Source organism: Chinchilla lanigera, unplaced genomic scaffold, assembly GCF_000276665.1.
Source record: "Chinchilla lanigera isolate Chin_1 unplaced genomic scaffold, ChiLan1.0 scaffold00044, whole genome shotgun sequence".
In the NCBI taxonomy this organism is placed as follows: domain Eukaryota; kingdom Metazoa; phylum Chordata; class Mammalia; order Rodentia; family Chinchillidae; genus Chinchilla; species Chinchilla lanigera.
This window is the reverse complement of record NW_004955445.1, coordinates 18,804,044-18,823,576: the sequence shown is the minus strand read 5'-3', so window position 1 is coordinate 18,823,576 and position 19,533 is coordinate 18,804,044. Positions and strand designations below refer to the sequence as shown.

Sequence of the window (19,533 nt, the reverse complement as noted above, 5' to 3'; positions counted from 1 at the left end):
TTTCCTAAAGCCTGCTAAGCAAAAAAAAAAAAAAAAAAACACTATGCAAAGTGCTTTCTAGGGTACAGAGATCAGTAAAACACACCTCTTGACTTTCAGGAAACCCACACTGGGAAGAGACAGACCACTGACTCACTCTGACTCGCTAGTACAAGGCAGGCCACGGGAGGTAGCGTAACAGAGGTACAAATCCAAGGTGTTGGATTTTAAAGACCAAAAAATCGTATCTGCTGGGGGATCTCAGGAAAAGTTCTGTGAGCAGCATCATATTTAACACTTTCAACGTATTATGATGCCAAATGGGGAGTACCAACATTAAAAGGAAAAAAGTAAGGCCAGGAAAAGGACCCATTTGTGCCAAGGCCGGAGGTGGGGCGGGGGGAGGAGCACTAGTGAGCAGGAGGTACGACCTGCCGGCAGCGTGTTCCCAGAGGGCTTAGACAAAGGGGAGACTATTCCTGCAAGACATTCATCCTGCTGTCTCTGCCCGTCGTGGGCTTCGAAATCTTTCTTCCAGGGTACCTTAACATTCAGTCCACCCTAATCAGTACCTACTACTTATAATTAGTTTTTAACTTGTAGGTATGCTAAATCCATTTACTTGTGGTTATTTCCTATGTCTCTATAACCTCCTTGGACAGATAGCTCGCGGGTGACCAAGACCAAGGTTTCTCTTCCCCTTTTCTCCCTTTTTCTAATTTTTTTCTTCTGCCTTAGCTCAGTACTTAAGAAGGTGCTCTTTCCCTTAGGCACTTAGTAGGGCCAAGGGTCTAAATTCTGCTGTTACCCCTTTCTGCATCAGAGATGAATGAGACAGGAGTCCTGCCCCCAGGAGAGTCCATATTATGATAACTAGTAATTATGTAATTATGAGCAATTTCACCTCTCTGGGCCTTGTTTTCTAATTTGTACAATGGGATTAATAATCCCTTTACTGCCCTCTTTAAATTTGCTAGTAAGGACATGTACGTGTAGTAACACTGTAAATTCTATAGCACTGTAGAAATCAAGGTTTTAATGCCAAGTGCTTTTTGCATCAGTGAAAGTCAGGAGTAATTTTCCTTCTTGTGCCCTAGCTGCTGAGCACATAGGTGTTCTGGAGCAGGAAGTTGCAGTTATAAGTGAGTAAATGAGAAGCAAAAGAGCCTTTCTCTCTTAAACTCCTCAGACATCAGGCCAGTGCTCCATGACTGCCTCATGAACATTAGCATGATTGCCAGATTACCAAAGAATTTGCTACTAAATGAAGCTAAGAATTAGCGGTGGTAATTGGTCAGACTGGGCAGGCCCTGGCAATCTGCAGCCTTTTTGCCTCATAGACAGGCCTTTAGGGGCGAGATGAAAAGTGGCCCTGTGTTGCTCCGGGCTGGCCTCCTGGGCAAATAAAGAAGTGCATTATCCGCATCTGAGTAGTCTCCAAAGGGTTCTTGTTGGAGATTGACGACCACAGTGCTAAGCCTTTCTTGTTCAGAAGAGTGAAAAGCAGCGTCCCAAGGGCTCCATCAGTGACAGGAACCCACATTGTCAGAAGGAACCATAGCCATAAAAATACCAGTGGAATTGAGAAATGGGTCCTTGTCATCAGAAGCATGGGCTAAGCACCTGCCATCTTAGGCCTGTGTGTGTGTCATGCAGACTGAGGTGTATTCCCCCCATTTCTCACTCCTGAGACCTCACAACCCCAAACAGTTGTCTTTTTTCTCTTATTTCCTTCATGGAAGTTTATGGAGCTGGGGTCAAACCAAATTCAGGCCCTGCCTGAGCTCACAGTCCACCTTCCTGAAATAAAGGGCGTAGGCGCTGGGCAGGTCAGTGTGACTGCAAGGAGAGGTCTCATGACAGACTGACTTGCCTGAGGTGCACTCAGAAATTCCAAGGAGCAGTGTTGGGCTTAAATAATCAGGAAGGGCTTTGTGGTACAGGTAGCTTAGCAGTGGACTGGACCTAAGAGACACGCCAGAGTTCCTGAGCCGGAAGGCAGGAAGGGCCCAAGCATGGAGATGAGCTCCCGGGCAGAAGTGTTACTGGCCACTAAGTGAGGGTGGTGGGAAAGAAAATATTCGAAAATTTCAGTGATGGGTCAGGGCTTTAACTCAGTGGCACAGCATCTGCCTGGCAAGCATGAGGTCCTGAGTTCAATTCCTAGTAACCACAAAAAAATAAATAAAATTGCAGTGATGATTGCACAACTCTAAATATTCTAAAAGCCACTAAATTATACAATTTAAATGGGTGATTTGTGTGATATGTAAGTCATAGCTCCATAAAGTTGTTTTTAAAAAAGAATCCACAAGAGAGATGGGGACAAGTCTGACAGGTCTGGGGTTATAAAGGATTGGGAAAAGACTCCCTTCATCCATTAGAGCTTCAATGTAGAGGGGTGTTGGACTCATGAAATATAGTGGGAAAGTGGCAGCATTTTGCACCCAACAAGACTTGAGCAAAGGGATGTGTGTACAGTAGTAGAGTGCCTGTCAGTCCCACCTGGGCTCCAAGACAGAGTTACAGAAAAAGGGAACCTTTCTCCCCTTTGTTCACTTGCCTTGAAAGGGAAAGACTTATGTGTATCTGGTGGAGAGGTTATTTGTGGAGGAACAGACCACAGAGTAAAGAAAGAACTAGAACAGAGGAGTTCAAAGGTTCCCTGTACGAAGAAATGATGAATTTTAAGGAAATGGAAATGGTAATTACCCTCACTTGATCATTTTACTTTGTACACATGTATCAAAGTACCATACTGTACTCCATAAGTATGTGCAATTAATGTGTCGATTGAACATTTATTAAAATAAAGACCAGAAGCAATACAAAGTTGAAGTATATGTCCCTTCGGCATATTTTCTTAGGTTAAGTATGTGGGCAAGAGCATTTTGGCCCTGACTCATGAGATAGAAAATAAATGGGCTTTGAACCTTACTCTTGGGACCTCTATACTCCATTCACAATGAGGAGACCAAGCTGGATGGGGTAGCATGGGGCTGTAATCTCAGCACCCAAAGGCTGAGGCAGCAGGATCATGAGTTCAAGACTAGCCTCGGCTACATAGCAAGACCCTGTCCCTCTCTTCTCCCCCAAAATTGAGGTTTGTGAGATAAAAGAAATCTCTCCTTAGGAAAAAAAAAAAATGATGAGCTCAAGAAAGGTCCTTCAGAGCCATGGGCGAGGGAAACAAGTCAGGATGATGAGGTTTTCTTCAAATTTTGTGGCCAGACCAGAAACCAGTTCTTTGCCTCTCTGCTCACTAACCAGCTCATATCCCTGAATGTTTGTTTGTTTCTAGGACATAGTCCGGCGTGGAGAGATCATAGACAACGAGTTGGAGGATGAGTTCTACCTCCGGCGCCTTGATGCGGGGCTCTTCGTTCTTCAGCACATCTGCTACATCATGGCGGAGATCTGCAATGCCAATGTCCCCCAGGTAGGAGGGGCTTCCCCATGGACCTGTCCCTCTCTGCCTCCTTCCTGACCACCTGCTTTGTAGAGACTCTCAAGGAAAGAAATGAGTCACACTTCCTGGAATTTCCTCACTCTGTGTGGGCTCACTTTTTCAGGAGCGGGATGAGGTGAATCAAGAAGCTGTATTCCGGTCTGTCAAAACAAATGTTCCTTTTTCCTTCTCTCCATTCTTTCCCTTTGTTAGATTCGCCAGAGAGTTCATCAGATCCTAAACATGCGCGGAAGCTCCATCAAAATCGTCAGGCATATCATCAAGGGTGAGTTTGGTGTTGCTTGTGTCTGCAGCCTCAGGAGTTGTAGGGTGCTTACTTCTGAGTCTGGCAGCATCCCTGGTGTCTGGTGTAGTGTGTTCTACGTGAAAAGCGTAAGTGTGTCTTCCAGTTCACTGTGTGTCCAGGTCACCTTTGTCAGAATACTGAAGACTAACCTAGTTATTCTCTGCCTCTGACCCTCCAATACTAGAATTTAAATAAGCAGCATTAAGGCTTAGAAATATTTGTTAAAAATGAAAAAAAAATTTAAAGGGAAAACAAAAAATCTAGCTTCTAACTGCTTATAGAAGGAAAGAAAACAAGGACATGACAAGTAATCAGTGAAATCATGCAATCCGGAAAGCCATGAACCCAAGGCAGTGCAGAAAGAGCAAGCCTGTCCTCCGGTGCTTGCCCTGCCCCCAGCTGTGTGAGCACGATCAAGTTCATTGATTTCCCTGTGAAAAAGAAGAAATCATGCAAAGGTTATGGTAGGCCTTGCTTGGCATGTGGTGAGGAGGCTATGTTTCCCTCCTTCCCCACCCACCCCTTGGAGTCCTAATGCTATTAGATCTTTGGCTGGACCTGCCCAAGCTAGAGTGGCTCAGGAGGTCTCCAGTGGGGGAGCAAGCCTCCATCATGAGGCAGGGCCTCTGTACTGAGCTTGGGATGCAGCCCTGCTCTCAGGCCACTTGGGATACACATGGTAGGTGGAGGCCTATGTTGGGTGTTACAGTCCTGGGTGCCCCAAAGTTCAGAGACTGAAGATGGACTGGGTAACTACACACAGATCCATTTGCCTCTCTGGCCTTTGTTTTGCCAATTTCTAAGCTGAGGGGTTGGGCTAGACTCACTTGGGGTTCGCTTGCCAGTTGTCCATAGTCCCCCTTGCAGGTGTGAGAAAAAAAGTGAAAGTGAACCATACACATAGCAAAGTGAAGTAGGGACCTGGGGCCAGCTCCAAGTCTGTACTCAACCTTGCTTTTGCTGTGGGGCCTCAGGCAGAAGGCCCGGGTGCCCTGGGCCTCACAGAATGGCCCATAGGGTCGAATGAGATGATTGAGAGAGTGTCCAGGAAACAGTCTGCCCAAAAGACGCTCACAGTAGTACTAACTAGTGTGAGTATTCAGAAATATTGTGATAATCACCTTCATCATTATCATCAGTGAAGCAATGCTAACGTCCTGTGGGAAGTCTTGCACAAGAAATGGCACTGAACTGATCTGCAGGGCGGTGACAGGGCCATTCCAGAAGCAAATAGTGTAAGTGAAGGCTCAGATGGAAATCAGCCACCCAGGATAGCTCTCACAGGCAGGGGCTGTGGCATCCATTGTGCCCATTTCGTAGATGGAGAATATAAGGCCTTAGAATCTGCTGTTTTCTCCTGAGATAAAGGGGAATGTAAAGGGGACTTAGTGATGACTTTGGCCCTACATCTTGCCTCCCCCATGCAACCCTGGCCTTTCCCTTGTAGTCTGTGACAGATCCACGTGAATTCTGCTAGCGTGTCATTCCTCCACCTCCCTAAGGTGTAGCTGCAGTGATTTGCAGCTCCAGCCTTTAAATGGCATTTACTTCCAACGCCCACATGTTCAATTAGAACTTTTTATTACTCGCATCTCTGCTGTCTTCCATTTAGGCTTCTCCCTACGCCTCTATCCCTGTAATCAAAACAGTGATCCTCCAAGAAGGAGAGTGTCTTTAGCAGGTGCTGATGCATAGTAGGTGGGTGTTTTCTTTTTCAAACCCTGCTTTGCATACCTACGGGTGTTCAGAACTCCCTGTGTGAGGAGCTGACTCTGGTAGCCATGAGGACCCAAGCAGATGGGTTTTTGTTTTGTTGACCTGGGTCTGGGCAGGAAACCACACGCCAGAGCAGGGGAGCAGCCTGAGCAGTGCTGCCTCCCTGCTCCTCCTTTGCCTCTGTGCAGACTTCATACGGGTTCTCCCCACCTGAGCCCAGCTCTGCAGTTTTCTCCCAGTGCCCTTTGCGGCTGGTCCTTCAGGTAGTCCCACTACCTCTGCCTGCAAACCCCATTCGAAGCTTTCTGCTCTTCTCCATCTGCTATTCCCGTCCTAGCACCCTGTTGATTTCCTTCTGAGCCCTCATCACAATCTATAATTGTTTTTATTTATGTGTTTGTTTACTCATTTGTTCTCTCATACATTAAAATGTAAGCTCTCTGATGTAGGGACTTTGTCTGCCTTGATCACATGTCTCCTCAGCTCCTAGAGCAGTCAGGCTTATAATGGAACCAATAAATGTTTTAAATATTGTTGAATTAAATCCTCTTGTATGAGTTTAAAACTTGGCAGATGTTTCTTGAGATTTCTCAGGGCTAGCCAGGTGGGCTGCCAGGTCCTGAGCTTCGCAGGTGTCGCCGGCACCTGCCTCCATGGGGTTACAGTCTTCTGGGGGCATGGCTGTATCATTGGCCCACCATCGTTCAGGCAGAATGGAATGCCCAGCCCAGTGACCACTCAGCTGACATTGCTCAGGGCCGGGATCAGCATCCTGTGTATGAGATTTGGGAATGACTAAATGAGATCCCCATCCTTGCAGCGTTCACAGTCTAGTAATTGCAGCATGCTAAGTGCTACGTTAGAGTTGTGAACAGTGTGCTCAGGGGCAGCAGGCAAGCAGCAGTGGAGGTAGAGGAGGGAGCGGCTAGAATGGTATCCAGGGGAGGCTGTTTAAGGGAGAAGCACATCGCAGACAGAGGAACAGAGGTCTAGAGGCAGACAGGATTCAGTGGCCTTGGTGGAACAGGGACGTGGCTGAAGCACTGGGTAGGGTAGGGGTGTTGCCAGGCAGGGCTTGTGAGTTCTGTGAGGTGTACAGTGAGTTTGGGCTACAGGTAGTGACCTGGATTCCTTTGTTGGCCAGCAGCCGTGAACATCCTCCTAGAGCCCAGGAGAGATGCTAGTTGGGGCACTGGAAGTCACTGATGTGGAGGCGATATTGAAAGCCAGGGAACTGAACACCATTGCTCAGCTTGCTGAGGCCTTCAACGTGAAAGAATTCTGTACAGATGGAGACTTAAAATAAAAGATTCTTGCCTCCTTCTGTTGACACAGCCCTGCCCTGACTCACCAGAGGAAGCTGGAGCCTTTGCAGAGTGGCTGCCTCTGAGTTCAGCCCCTGAACACAGCACAGTAAGGACCCTCAGTGTCAAGGTCAGAGGGGCGAGGCTGGAGTGGGGTTGGAGCTGGGCTCTGCAGCTCCTCTTCCAAGCCCATCTGCTCCTTCCCCTCCCCCACCCTTCCTTCCATCAAAAAGTCTGAAAGAAACAAAGCCTCATAAAACAACTAGCTCATCAGCCTGTCCTCTTTGATTTTAATTCTGTTTTTCAGTTTGGGTTGCTTCCCTTTTTTTATTTTTTTACCATACTAATTAGATGCAAGCTTTTTTCTTTGATTTTATGGCCTACATATTTCCTAAGTTTTGCGGCAAAATGACAGCTGATGTATCCCTGGAGGTCTCAGGAAAACGCTGATGAGGCAAGCCCAGCAGGGGACATTTTCCAGGGTTCTCAGCCCCCTTTCTCCTGGTTTCCCACCACCACCACCCCACCCCGCCTCCTTTACTGTTGGGGGTGCCAAGAGAGCAGGAATAATTGATGGCTCATTAAAGTCTCCCTTCCTGCAGACTGCTTATTTGCAGTCTGTCCCAGAACAGGCGGCTGCTCTGGGCCTGAGGACTGGGGTCTCATCAGAACCAGGGTCCAAGGACTGAGAAATCCACACAGAGAAGGGCAGTGCAGTCCAGGGGCTCCACCACGAGGACAGCGCTGGTCTTCCTGATTTATCTCACTGGTGCCTGGCACAGAGCAGCACTCAGTCACTGCTGAGTAGGGAGCATGGTAGGTGGGGGCCCAGGCTTCTCTCTGTTAATCCCAAAATCTAGGACCCCACCAGTAGAATGAGCACCTGCTGTGTAGCAGGCTTTCATGTCCATTATCTCTGATCCTCCAGCAACCCTAGAAAGCAGGATGATCTCCATTTGCAGATAAGGAAATGGAGACTCCCTGAAGTGAAGTGGCATCACGCACATCACTAGTGGTGTAAGAAACCAGGTTCAAACGCAGACAGAACTATACACAGCAGAACTTTTCTATCTTGTACAAAAGAAAGGTCCAGCTGTGTCGATCGGCTCATGCAGGTCTGTAGGCTCTAAAGAAGGAAAAGAAACTCCAAGGCGTCCACCTAAGTGGAACACACACTAGCAAGCATCACAGGGGCCTAGGTGGGCTCCTGAGATGAGTGAGACACACTTAGGAGACTCTGTCCCCAAAGGACTTAACAGTCCCCTCATGTGACTTGAGCTAAGAGGAGCTGGAACCCCAGGGAGGCTGGACAGAAGAGGGGCTGTCTTTTTTTTTTTTTTTTTTTTAGTTATGGTAACATGTTACATGAAATTCACCATTTTAACCATTGCAGCCATCACCACTGTCTACTCACAGAACTTTTTTCATCTTGTAAAACTGAAACTCTAGACCCATTAGCACCAACTCCATTTCCCACTCCCTGCATTTCCTGGTAGCCTCCATTCGATTTGGTGTCTCTCTGACTTTAATGGCCCTAAGGAAGAAGGTGGCTTCAGGAGGCCCGTGAATGACGCCATAGGTAGATGTGAACATACATAAGTCCGTGCCATCTCCTTGGATGTGACATAGGAACTGTGATGTGGGAGCACTTCTTAGTAGAAACAGCTGTGCCTAGGGTTATGGTGGAAACCCCTAGCGGGTCTCCTAAATGTGTATTCCACTAGGGACAGTTGTTAGGAGACCACACAGGTGCCCGGAAGCAGTACAGGTGTTTGCAGAGAAAGCACAGAGGACCGCTGATTCACAACCCTTTCAGTGGAAGGTGAAAAGAATGAGCCAGAACTTCCCAGTGCTTTCAGAAACTGGCCCGTGGCTCTTTGGTGTGCGTGTATTCTTTATGGCGTGAAATCTCCTCTTGGAAACTCACAAACATATTTCCGTATCACTGTGGGGTTCTTGGTAACCCCAGCCTTGCCTCTGATTTTAAAGTTGCAGAAGCTGAGAGAATTGATCTCTTATTGACATGATGGGGTGTGTGTGCCTTGCTCCAAATAACTGGCCACAGGCCTTTGGAGACAGGGAAAGATCACTGCCACAGTTCTCTGAAGGGAGCTCCCAGGAAATGCTGCCTTAGTGAGGTGGTGTGTGGAGGACGGAGGGAAGGATATCTTTTGAGAACCAACTACCGGTGATGGAGTCTGCCAGGAGGGGGCCTGGACTCCAGTCTACACCCTCGCACTTCCTAGCTGTGTGACCCTAGGACGGTGATGGCAGATCTTTTAGAACTTTCAGTGACACAGCCCTCTGTGGCACACATGCCATAGGCTTGCCACCACTACCCTAGGCCAGCTACCTGCCCTCACTAAGCTGCAGCATCTGCCTGCAAAAGGCCATGGTGAGAATAGCTGAGCTACTGCATGTAGGGTGCTTACCGGTTGGCTGGACCTGGCAAGAGCCAGACAGGGATAACTATCTGTGTCACTGAGATGAGTGTCCAGGATAATCCACTAGTGGAACAGGGATCCACCAACCAGCAACAGTTTCTCTGTACCTTTGGCAAGTTAGTAGATACCATAGTTGAGGATTGACTTTCCTCTCTGTGAAGAAGCAATAAATACTGTCTTGTTCAGGAATGTTCTGCGGTTGGAAATATAGTTGGGTGCCCGGGACCAAGTACTTGCTTAGTAAATGGAGTGACCTTCCTTCCTTGCCTGGGCACTGCCTGTAGATTGGCATCCAGGCCATACTCCTGGAGGCCTTGAGGGTGGGTGTGTGTCAGTGGGCACTGTGGGAACATGTGCCTGTTTGCACCGAGAGCAAAAGTTCCTGCTCCTTTAAGTACATTTCATTTGAAGGACAGCCCAGATGGAATTATACCCCACAGCCTGGCAAAATATTCTCCTCCTAGAGAGTGTAACCTTTAAATCTTGCAAGTTCATTGTTGTTGTTAAGGGCCTGCTGGATTGTCCTTTCCTGTTTGTATTTTGTGGGTCTTTGTATGTCGTCTGGGTTTTTAGTGCAGATATACTGGCATTGCTCTTCCTTCCCCAGCTCTTCCTCCTGCCCTTTGTAAAGGGTGAGCCTTTAAGACCTCGGGTTCAGGGGTCTGACCCAGGCTATGACTTTTGGTCCAGGTCCCTGCCCTGGAAGACAGTTCTCCTGTCACCAGCCCCTATGTCCCCTCCTGTTCCCTCTTAACATAAACAGAACAGCTTGTATTCCATGTCTGAATAGTAAACCTCCTATCTAAAGTTTGCTTTAATATTTATGCGTTCAGCACTACTGCCTGTTTTTGAGCTCCATCAAAGGCTTTATTATAAGAGTATTTGAAAATGCTGGAGAAGTAGAGAGGCGGAGTTGATGTGTGTGCCATCTTCCTCACTCTCTAGCCCGCCTCATCCTTGGCCTCCTCTCCATCTCCCCTCATCCCTCTTACTCTCTCTCCCCCACCCTGTAGCATCTCTTTCTCCTCTCTCTCTCTCTCTGTCTCTCTCTCTCTCTCTCTGTCTCTCTCTCTCTCTCTCTCTCTCTCTCTCTCTCTCTCTCACACACACACACACACACACACACACACACACACACACAGCAAAGAGAAGTCTTCCCCAAGACCTCTGGGAGGAATCTGTTCAATATTTATAAACTGCTGCAGAAACTATAATAACCAGAGGTAGCTGGTACCACCAAGATACAACACTCCAAACAGAGCTCTCCTCTAGAAACGAAGACTGAGCCCAGAGGAGGGGTGGGTGGAGGGCGAGGGGTGGACTGCACTGCTGGTGTAGGTTGTAGGGGCTGTGAAGGAGCACCAGGTTAGGTCATAGACCTGCTTTCGGCTTTGCTTGGTGACTGGCTGGATGCATACCTGCCTCCTTGGGGTTACAGGCCTCTTTTTGGCGGTACTGGGGATTGAACCCAGGCCCTCCCATTGAGCTACATTCCCAGTCCTTTTTTGTATTTTTTTATATAGGGTCTCACTAAGTTATGTAGGCTGGGCTCAACCTTGTAATCTTGCTGCCTCACCACACCCAGCTAACAGTCCATTTTCTGAGAGCCGTGCCAGCTCTGATATTCAGTGACCTGACTAAGAGTGTGGCCCCCGCCAAACCACCACACGTCTGCCCAGCCACTAAAACCCCTTTACCCACTACAGTGCCCCTAGGGTCCGACCTAGATGAGGACATTGCAGTCCCATGCTCACAGGCTGGGCTGCTTTGAGGTGCTCCAGAGCAGGAGTTTGCCCAGGTGGGAAGCAGGCAAGATGAGATATTGCACAGGTAAGAGGATGCCACTGCAGGGACCAGCCCCACCCCAGTGGCTTTGGGGTGCCCTTTTCCACTGCTCACACAGGTTCTGGGTTTGAATTCCAGCTCTTCTCCCAGCCTAGACATAGGGCAAGTCTCCTCAGTCTCTGGTAGCTCAGCTTCCTTTGCTGTGAGCAGGGATAGTGTTGTCTGCCTCACCTCTTGCTGCAGAAATTAAGTGAGGAGCATCTGTAGTGCCCAGCACACAGGCAGCTCCTCCTGTTCCCCCACACCCTGTGCGACACTCACCTCTGAGAACAGGCCGTCCTGCTCCCCATGGCCTGACTGACTGTGGAGACGCCCAGAGGTTGGTGCTGTGAACAGGGAGACACATGTTCTTCCCAGGCCTTGGCGGAGGGCGTTCAGCAAGGAGACTGATAGAGACTGGTTTCCTCCTCTTTGTGCATCCCAAGATTAGGTCCCTCTGGGGAAGCGGGCTTTACTGTTGGAAAATCACTGCCTCAGAGGATCTGACTTTCTCTACGTCCCCCGCTCCTGGGTCTGAGAAGACATTAGGAGAGCAAAGTGTTAGTTCAATCCATTAAGACTCCTACTTCCAGACCGTGCCTCTGGGGGTATTAAATGCTCTGATGGTCATTTCTCTCTCTCCTGGGACAGCGATGCTATCACTCGCGAGTGAGTAAGAGATACCACTTACACACAGCCCAGAGCCGCTCCCGAGGCTCCACTCCTGCTCTCCCGTCACCTGGCCCCCTCTGTAACCATGGGGCTGCAGTAGGAGGCATCACAGTCATTTGCTGATAGATGTGATGGATGGGCCTAACAGAGGAGAATGATTTCCGAGGGGAAGACACACAGCTGGCACATGTCTAAATCCCAAATCCCACTTTCCAGCACACGTCCAAAGTAATAAAGAGGAAGGAGGAGAAACGAAGAAGTAGCAGGAACAAAATCGTTTGGGGGGGCACACTTCTCTCTCCCCAGTTTCTGTCTGATCTCCATCAGCAGATGTTTTATTATGCAGAAGCTTCATACCCTAGAGTTCTTGTTGTTCGGTCCTATGCTAGGCCAGCAAGAGTCCATGGGACAGAAATGTAGGCAGAGAACGAATTCACCACGCCTGCTGCCAAGTGGCCTCAGCCAGGCTCTGCTGGGAATGTAGCTGAGTGAGGCCGAAGCGCGGACCTTTGAGAGAGGGGACAAGCAGAGGAGGTCCAGAAGTCAGGCCCATGTGTGGCTCAGCGAAGACACCTCTTGAGATGGCCTGCAAGGACGAGTGGGATTTCCTCAAGTGACACTGCCAGTCTGCGTGTAGGAGGATCCAGGAGGAAACTAATGTTTCTTGAACATCTGTTATTTGTCGGGAACCTTGCACTCACTTTCAGAAGAGCGCACCCACGGCCCTTTAGGATTGTGAGTCAGGGGCAGCGGGGAGAACCCCTCCCACCAGCGTCTTTATACCTGCCCCGGGAGTCACCAAGTGAGCCAGGGCCTCTTGCTCACTCCTCCCTAGCTCCTGAAGTGGGGGATGCTTTATTTGGGGGTCCGTATGAGGATGATATGGAATAGTACTAACTGCTGGGACAGCAAGGCAAACAAGAACCTGCTCAGCCCCTTAAAACTCTCCAACGGTGTCTCCCCTGTCAGTCTGGTCTCATCTTCCCCTTCTCGCGAGAGCTCCTCCCGCCTCCCCATATGCCCTGCTCTCCGCATCCCTCCTCCCACTGGAGACCAGGAGGCTTCCGTGCCTCTCCCTGACCCCTCCGGACTGTGCTCTCTTCCTCCCTCCTCCTGTGCCACCCACAGCCCTGCCTTGTGGTGCAGACACCTGTTCCCGGGCTCACTCTCACTTTCCCACTACTCTTGTGTTCTTGGCGATTGCAGCATCTGCATCTTTCTCTCACCGTCCTCAGTCTGTCCCTAAGTCAGTCCTGTTGAAGGCTTCTCACCCCCTCACCCCACAGGGGTTTCCCACACAGCTGCCAAAGATCAGATCCTTTCACTGCTCTGCCCAGAACCCCTTCTGTCATGAGGAAAAGGCCAAAGTCCTTACAGCAGCCCAAGGCCCCACACGATCTGGACACTGCCCTTTTCCCTGCCTGGGCTCTGGCCGCGCTGACCTCCTTGCTGTTCCTCAGAGCCCGGCACCACAGGCCTCGTGTCCTCCTACCCAGATCGCCCCACACTCACTTCCTGAAGGGATGTGCAAGCACCCCTCTCCCCACAGCTTCAGCAGCCACCCTGTGTGTTCTGTGTACGTGGTGTTTGTTACCCTCAGTGGGAAGCAGGCTGTGCACAAGCAGAGATTTCTGTTTTGCTTATTACTGTATTCCCATTGCTGCAGCTACTGCTTCTCCCACCCGAGTGTGCATCGGCGTTGCCTGGAGGACTTGGTAAAACCCAGGCTGCAGCCGAGTGGGGCCAAGAACGTGTGCTTTAGTAAAGCTCTCATGAGATGCTGGTGCCACTGGTTGGGGACCCACGCTGAGAACCACAGGCCTAGAGCAGCGCTTGCCCTGTAGTCATCCATCCTGGCCTATTTGTGCCACTATAACAAAAGACTTGAGCCTGGGTAATTTATAAAGAACAGAAACTTATTTCCTTACAGTTCTGAAGGCTGGGAAGTTCAAAGTGCTGGCCTTTGGTGATGGGCCCAGCTAGTTCCCGGGGGCCCTCTTGAGAGGGTTTAATCCTGCTGAGTGGGGAATGGGTTTCAACAGAAGTCTGGGGAGGGAGGGAATGAGGGGTGAGGAAGGGGGCAGAGCCTGAGCACAGGAACAGAAGAGCACCAGCCCTTTCCGCTGAGGCTTCCCAGGCGTGAGCGAGGAGCCCAGCCACACCTGCTGCCCTGGGCACTGCCCCCAGCGTGAGGGCAGCCCATGCCTCACCGGGAACTAGGACTTGCTCAGTGTGCAGGGTCACAGCTTCAGTGGGCTGCATGCTTGGATCCCCCCTCATCTTGTGCTTGTCTCCCTAGAGTACGCAGAGAACATCGGGGACGGCCGCAGTCCGGAGTTCCGCGAGACGGAGCAGAAGCGCATCCTGGGCCTGCTGGAGAACTTCTAAGGGCCGTCGCCCCTGCACTGCGGCCTCTCCCAGCTTCTCTCCCACAAACTGTTCTTGTGCAGCTCTGTGTGGCTCCAGATAAATTAAAGCTAGTTTTGGTAACACAGGGCTGGCGGTCTTTGTGGCACAGCAGCCCCTCTCGCCTCCCCCGCACTGTCGTGGCTGTGTCCGCTGCACACGGGAAGGCCAGCATTTGCCTCACTCCGCCTGCAACAGGCTCAGCGCAGCGTGGTAGCACCACCACTGTGGGTTCCCTGGCGTGTGTCTTGGGAAGTGGGTGGGCATGGCCTGTGAACCTCCTCAGGCTTCCAGGGGTGACATGATAGGGCCAGGTGTGTGACACGAGGCACCTGGCCTTGGGCCTGAGCCCCTATAGGAGGCCGGCTGCATATTAGATTCACATGGTATGGGGCCCCAGACGATTACGGATATTCTGCGGCCCCATCTGCAGTTTCTGATGATTATCATTTCCTCACGGATCAAACAGGCATTGTGTCATCTCACATTGTCACACGAAGGGTGGGCATGGCACAATGAGGTGTTTTGAGAAAGAAGCTACAGTCACATATTACAGTACCTCGTTATAATCACTCTGTTATTAATCCGTCACTATGTTTAATGTATAAATTAGATTTCATCACAGGTCACTGGTACAGAGAAACCGTGTACACGGGGGCTCAGTTCTAGTCACTATCACAGGCATTCATGGGGGTCTTGGAATGTATCCCCACAGGTCAGAGAGGACAGAACCTTGGTGTGGCCGTGGCACTAATAGTGTTTTAAGCTCCTGCAGGATTCCAAGCGGAGGTGAGAGCCACTGCTTTAGGTAGGAAGGCCTTGGGTGTGAATCCCTAGTGGCCATCCACCAGCATAGCACCTTGTGTGTGTGGCTTCCACCTCTCTGAGTCTCCCTGTGTCCCCAAAGTGCGCTGATCGCACCCACGTGGTGCTCATGGGGACGAAGTGTGAGCTAAGCAAACTGGGACTTCAGAAGTACAGTGTCACTGACCGGACCCGCTGCAGAAGTCAGCAGTGCTGTGGGTGTTTTCCCATCAGCTTGAAGAGGAGCATCTTCACGGAAGGAGGAGACAGAGTAGCCAGTGTGGAGAGACAGCGTCTCATTCCAGTCAAGTGCAGGCAGATTGGTGAAAGGGACTGCAGGGGATGCCACACCCTGCACGAGGCTGTCCCCAACACTGCTGCTCAGTAGCGGCACTCACCACTCACTGACCCTCACGGGGCAGGACTTAAGTAGCCATGACCATCGGCCAGAGTCCCCACGCTGGGTGATGCCCATTTGCCCTCCCAGGCAGGAGCACGCCAGAGTAAGATGGCACCTGCTTCATGCTGGGTGCAGGGCCTCTGATGGAAGAGCAAGGGAGGCCATCCCTACCCTTGGGCTTCAGACCATGAGGTGTGTGTCCCAGCAGAGGCACCCTTTAAAGAGGACAGAGTCACGTGGCTGAGCTGTCACTTTTGGATTCCATTACTTTGTACTTCACTTGCTGTGGCTGTCAGTTACCCACGTGCACCACCTGCTACATGTCCCTGCTTTACTTCTGTCCTTTCTAACTGCAAAATAGTCCTGGTGTGCTCACCCCCAAGTGCAGGAACTTAACTAATACCTCCAGGTCCTACAGCCAATAAGCTGTAGGACCTGTGTTCAAAGCAAGGTTGGTCAGCAAGGTCGGTCTGCAAGGTTTGTAGCTATGCAGCCTACGTGCTCCCCTCCCCAGCCACCTCTACCTGGAAGACAGTCGCGGATCATTGGCCGACATAATGTTTCAATCCGCCCTTTAATGACTTAATGAATTTGCAGACCAGAGCATAGCCACATGTAATCTGCAGAACCACGGATTTTTGCAGGTGAAGGTGGAACTTTAGAGATCATTACTTCTTCACTGGTATTTTCTTTTTAAATGTTACTAGTTTTTAATCAGGTAGTGCTTGCATACGGTACAGAAGTTTAAAAGTTACTAAAAGGTACAGTGAGGGATCTCCTCCTACCCGCAGGTCTCCCTGTCCCTTGTCCTTCCAGAGTTCTCTCCAGCCTTTTCCAGCCCTGTGCTTCAGGCCGGGCTTCTTCACCAGCAAATCCACAGCCAGCACAGGGAAGGGGCTGCGGACACCTCCGGGGTTCTTGCCCCCTCAGGCAGCTGTTGGGGCTGCCAAAGTCCCTCTGCTAAAAACATATTTGAACCCCGCCCCATGGCTTCACAAGTGAGGAGTGATCTCCTTTCCCCTGGTTTCAAGGGCAGGAGGAACATGAACTGTCGTCCCTGGGATCCAGTGGTCAAGAAGTCTCAGATATAGGACAAAGAAAAACACAGAAACCTCTGCCTGTAATTCTAACAACGTGTGTCCGAGAGGACCTTTTCAATACAAGGTGCAGACCAACCCTGGGCAGTGGTCTGTGGCCTCGTTCCTGAGTGCCGGGGGCCAGCTGAGCTCTGTCTGCTTTGCTGAGCAGCCCACCCCTCAGGAAAGACTCTTGGGACTCCATAAAAGCCACCTTTGCATATGGGTTTTTTTTTTTTGTTGGTCTTGGGGTATTTTGTATTGTTTTTGCATTACCAAGATAGGACCCAGGGGTACTGTACCCCTGAGCTACATCTGCAGCCCGTTTTTGAGCCAGGGTCTTGCTGAGTTGCTCAGGCTGGCCTTGAGTTTGCGATCCTCTTGCTTCAGCCTCCCAAGTGTTGGAATCACAGACGTGTGCCACCTCTCCTAGCTTTGCACCTGGTTTTGCACCCCACCTCTGTGTCTGTCCGCTCTGGGGGTTCATAGGCTCTCCCCTTCGTGTCTATCCTGTGTCCACAGCTGAGTGGCCCCAGGGCATACCCTCCCACCCAAACATGGCAACGACATAGCCTCCAAGCAGTATTAGCCGTGCTTTCCTCACGGACGAAATGAGGCCTTCATTTTCTACCTCCTTCACAGCTTGCTGCTCCACTTGGGGTCAGCATGTCTGGATCCCGCAGCGGCAAGACGGACCATGTCTGATTGAGTGAGATTTGCAGGCAGGCTGCATCCCCTGTCTATCGGGGGGACTGCGTTGTCAGGGAAGCTGGAAGGTACCCTTCAGTCAACCAGTGCCCAGGTGGTATCTTCTGCCATTACCAAGAGCGTCGATTTTGTGTCGACAGGGAGACGAGACTCGCTTTCCTAAAGGCAAGACTTCTTGATGAGATTTTCTCCCCCGGCAGCAGAGGCAGAGGCAGACCCACATGGTTCAATCTGTCTTGTTCCTTGGTGCACATGGAAAGTGCTTGGTATCACAGCAGTGGGCCTTCGTTATCTGCGCTGGGAAAAATGGCAGACGTTCCTCCAGTCACCTTTTCCTTGATTGGGTAACATATGCCCTTGGAAAAAGAACTTATATAAAGATGTACGATGCACAAATCTCCCTGCCAGATGTGTCTCCTGGCCACCCACCCCCTCCCAGAAGCAGCCACTGCTAATTAGCTGAAGCAGCCTTTCCGAGGTGGTCGTCATTGGTGTTTTCAAGTGGATAAGAGAATTTTTTAACACGAAGGTAGGCGTTTCATATTCTCTGTTCCGCACCTTGCTTTTTGCTCCACATCAGCCACAGGCACTCATGGTTGTCCCCTCTCCTTTAATAGCTGAGCTCTTTTGCAACATTGTTCTGTAATTTAGTTAATCGCGTTAATGGACATTTTGGTTGTTTCCGATCTTCGGCTATTACAATGCCGCAGTGAACATCCTAGTATGGAACGTCATTTCACACATGTGTGAGTTTAAATTCCCCAGTCGAATTGCTAAGTCAAAGAGAAGGTGCTTCTTTCACTGTGATGTGCATTGCCAGGTTGCCTGCCATCCGGGCCATCTCCACACTGCCCAGGAGGCTCTGCCTCTGTAGATGAGCAGTGTCCCAGGTGCCATGTTGATCTGCGCTTCTGTGGTGAGGCCAGCCTGTGTTTTAGAAGAGTGGCTATATGGGGCACGTACTGCATCAGCTAATATTTACAGAGCTCTTCCCGCAGCGAGCTCTTTCCAGCCCTTGTCCCTCAAGGGACCTCCATTTTCAGCCCCATTTCACAGGTGAGAGAATCTGTGGTGTGCAGAATGGCAGAGCTGACTCCTGACCTCCAGACCACACACCTCCCACCTGGAGGGGTTCCGGAGAGGATGGAGGGAGTGGCACAGAGCTCTCCAGAAGCAGGGCCCTTGCGGAGTTGTGCAGGAGGCCCCATGGGGCAGCCCCACCTCACTGTGTGCCTGGCCTGCATGGCTCACAGGCCTGGCTCCCTCCGCTCCTGGTGCCTCTGCCAGCCAGCACCACCCAGGAAATCTGCCAGAACCCTCAGCCCAGCCCCTGGGTCATTGAGATGTCCCTCACACTGTTGGGATCTCCCTGTTTTTCAGTGGGGGACGGAAAACAAAGGGCTCTGAGGGACCATCCCGGGGAACCTCACACACACCGCCCCCGCAGCCAGCTCACAGCACCCAGTGTCTTGGTTACCTTCTCACCGCTGAGACACAATACCTGACACCCACAGGTTAAAGGGGGAAAGGTTTATTTCAGCTCACAGTTTGCAGAGCTTTCAGTCCATGGTGGGCTGGCTCCAAGGCAGGGCAGTGTGGCAGAGGGGAACCAGCTCGTGGCGTGGCGGGCAGGAGGCAGAGAGACAGCAAGGAAGGAGATAGATCCTGCCAGGCCGTGGCCCTGTGATCTACCTCCTCCAACTAGACTTCACCTCCCAGTATCACATTTAGCTGTAAACACATCCGTGGGCTAATCCAATGATGAGTGTCACACCCCCGTGGCCCGGGGACCTCCCGGAAGCCCCACCTATGAGCCCAGGCGGCTTTGGGGAGCATCCAGATATAAACCCTATCATCAGGGATGACCCACCACCCATCCCTTAGTCACTCACTGAGCAGCCACCAAGGAGCTCGCACCTCATGGGACAGAGTGGAAGACAGGACCCTGTAAACAATGCACAGAATGATCACCAAGTGTCATAAAGCAGCAAAGGAAGGCACAGAGCTATGGAGCTAAGCAATGGGAGGGGCTGGCTTTAGGTCAGATGTTCTGGGAAGTCTCCATTGCTCGCTGAGGATGCCTGCAGGTATGCTCGCCCCAGCTCTGCCATGCCAGAAATAGCTCCATGTTGAACTCCTTCGCCTCCAACTCACGTCCAGAGCATTAGTTGGGGCTGGATGCTGGATGCCTGTTTCCCACCCCTTTCAGTACTAGAGACTGAACTCAGGGCCTTCACACAAAGCTACATCTCCATCCCTTTTTTTTATTTTTTATTTTGACACAGGATCTCATTGAGTCACTAAATTGCCCAGCCTGGGTAACTTAAACTTTCAGTTCTGCATCAGCCTCCCAGAGGGCTGGGGTTATAGGCATGTGCTATCACTTCTGGCTTGGTGAGGTGCCTTTGCGCCTGAACTAAGCTCTGAATGGTGTGAAGGAACCAA

The 19,533-nt window shown here is 50.7% G+C and overlaps 1 protein-coding gene across 2 annotated transcripts in view; it reads left to right on the top strand.

The window, feature by feature from the left end:
• The window catches only part of Ctnnbl1 (catenin, beta like 1), a 166,470-nt gene extending 152,282 nt beyond the window's left edge, over positions 1–14,188 (top strand). The window contains exons 14-16 of one of the 2 annotated variants that reach the window (XM_005392553.2): positions 3,281–3,418; positions 3,641–3,713; positions 13,994–14,188. In XM_005392553.2, the coding sequence (XP_005392610.1) occupies positions 3,281–3,418; positions 3,641–3,713; positions 13,994–14,082 (300 nt within the window). In that variant the 3' untranslated portion in view covers positions 14,083–14,188. Of the gene's footprint in view, positions 1–3,280; positions 3,419–3,640; positions 3,714–6,785; positions 7,032–13,993 lie in introns of those variants that run through there. The other variant, XM_005392554.2, reaches the window with a different exon arrangement.
• The last annotated feature ends 5,345 nt before the right edge of the window (positions 14,189–19,533 follow it).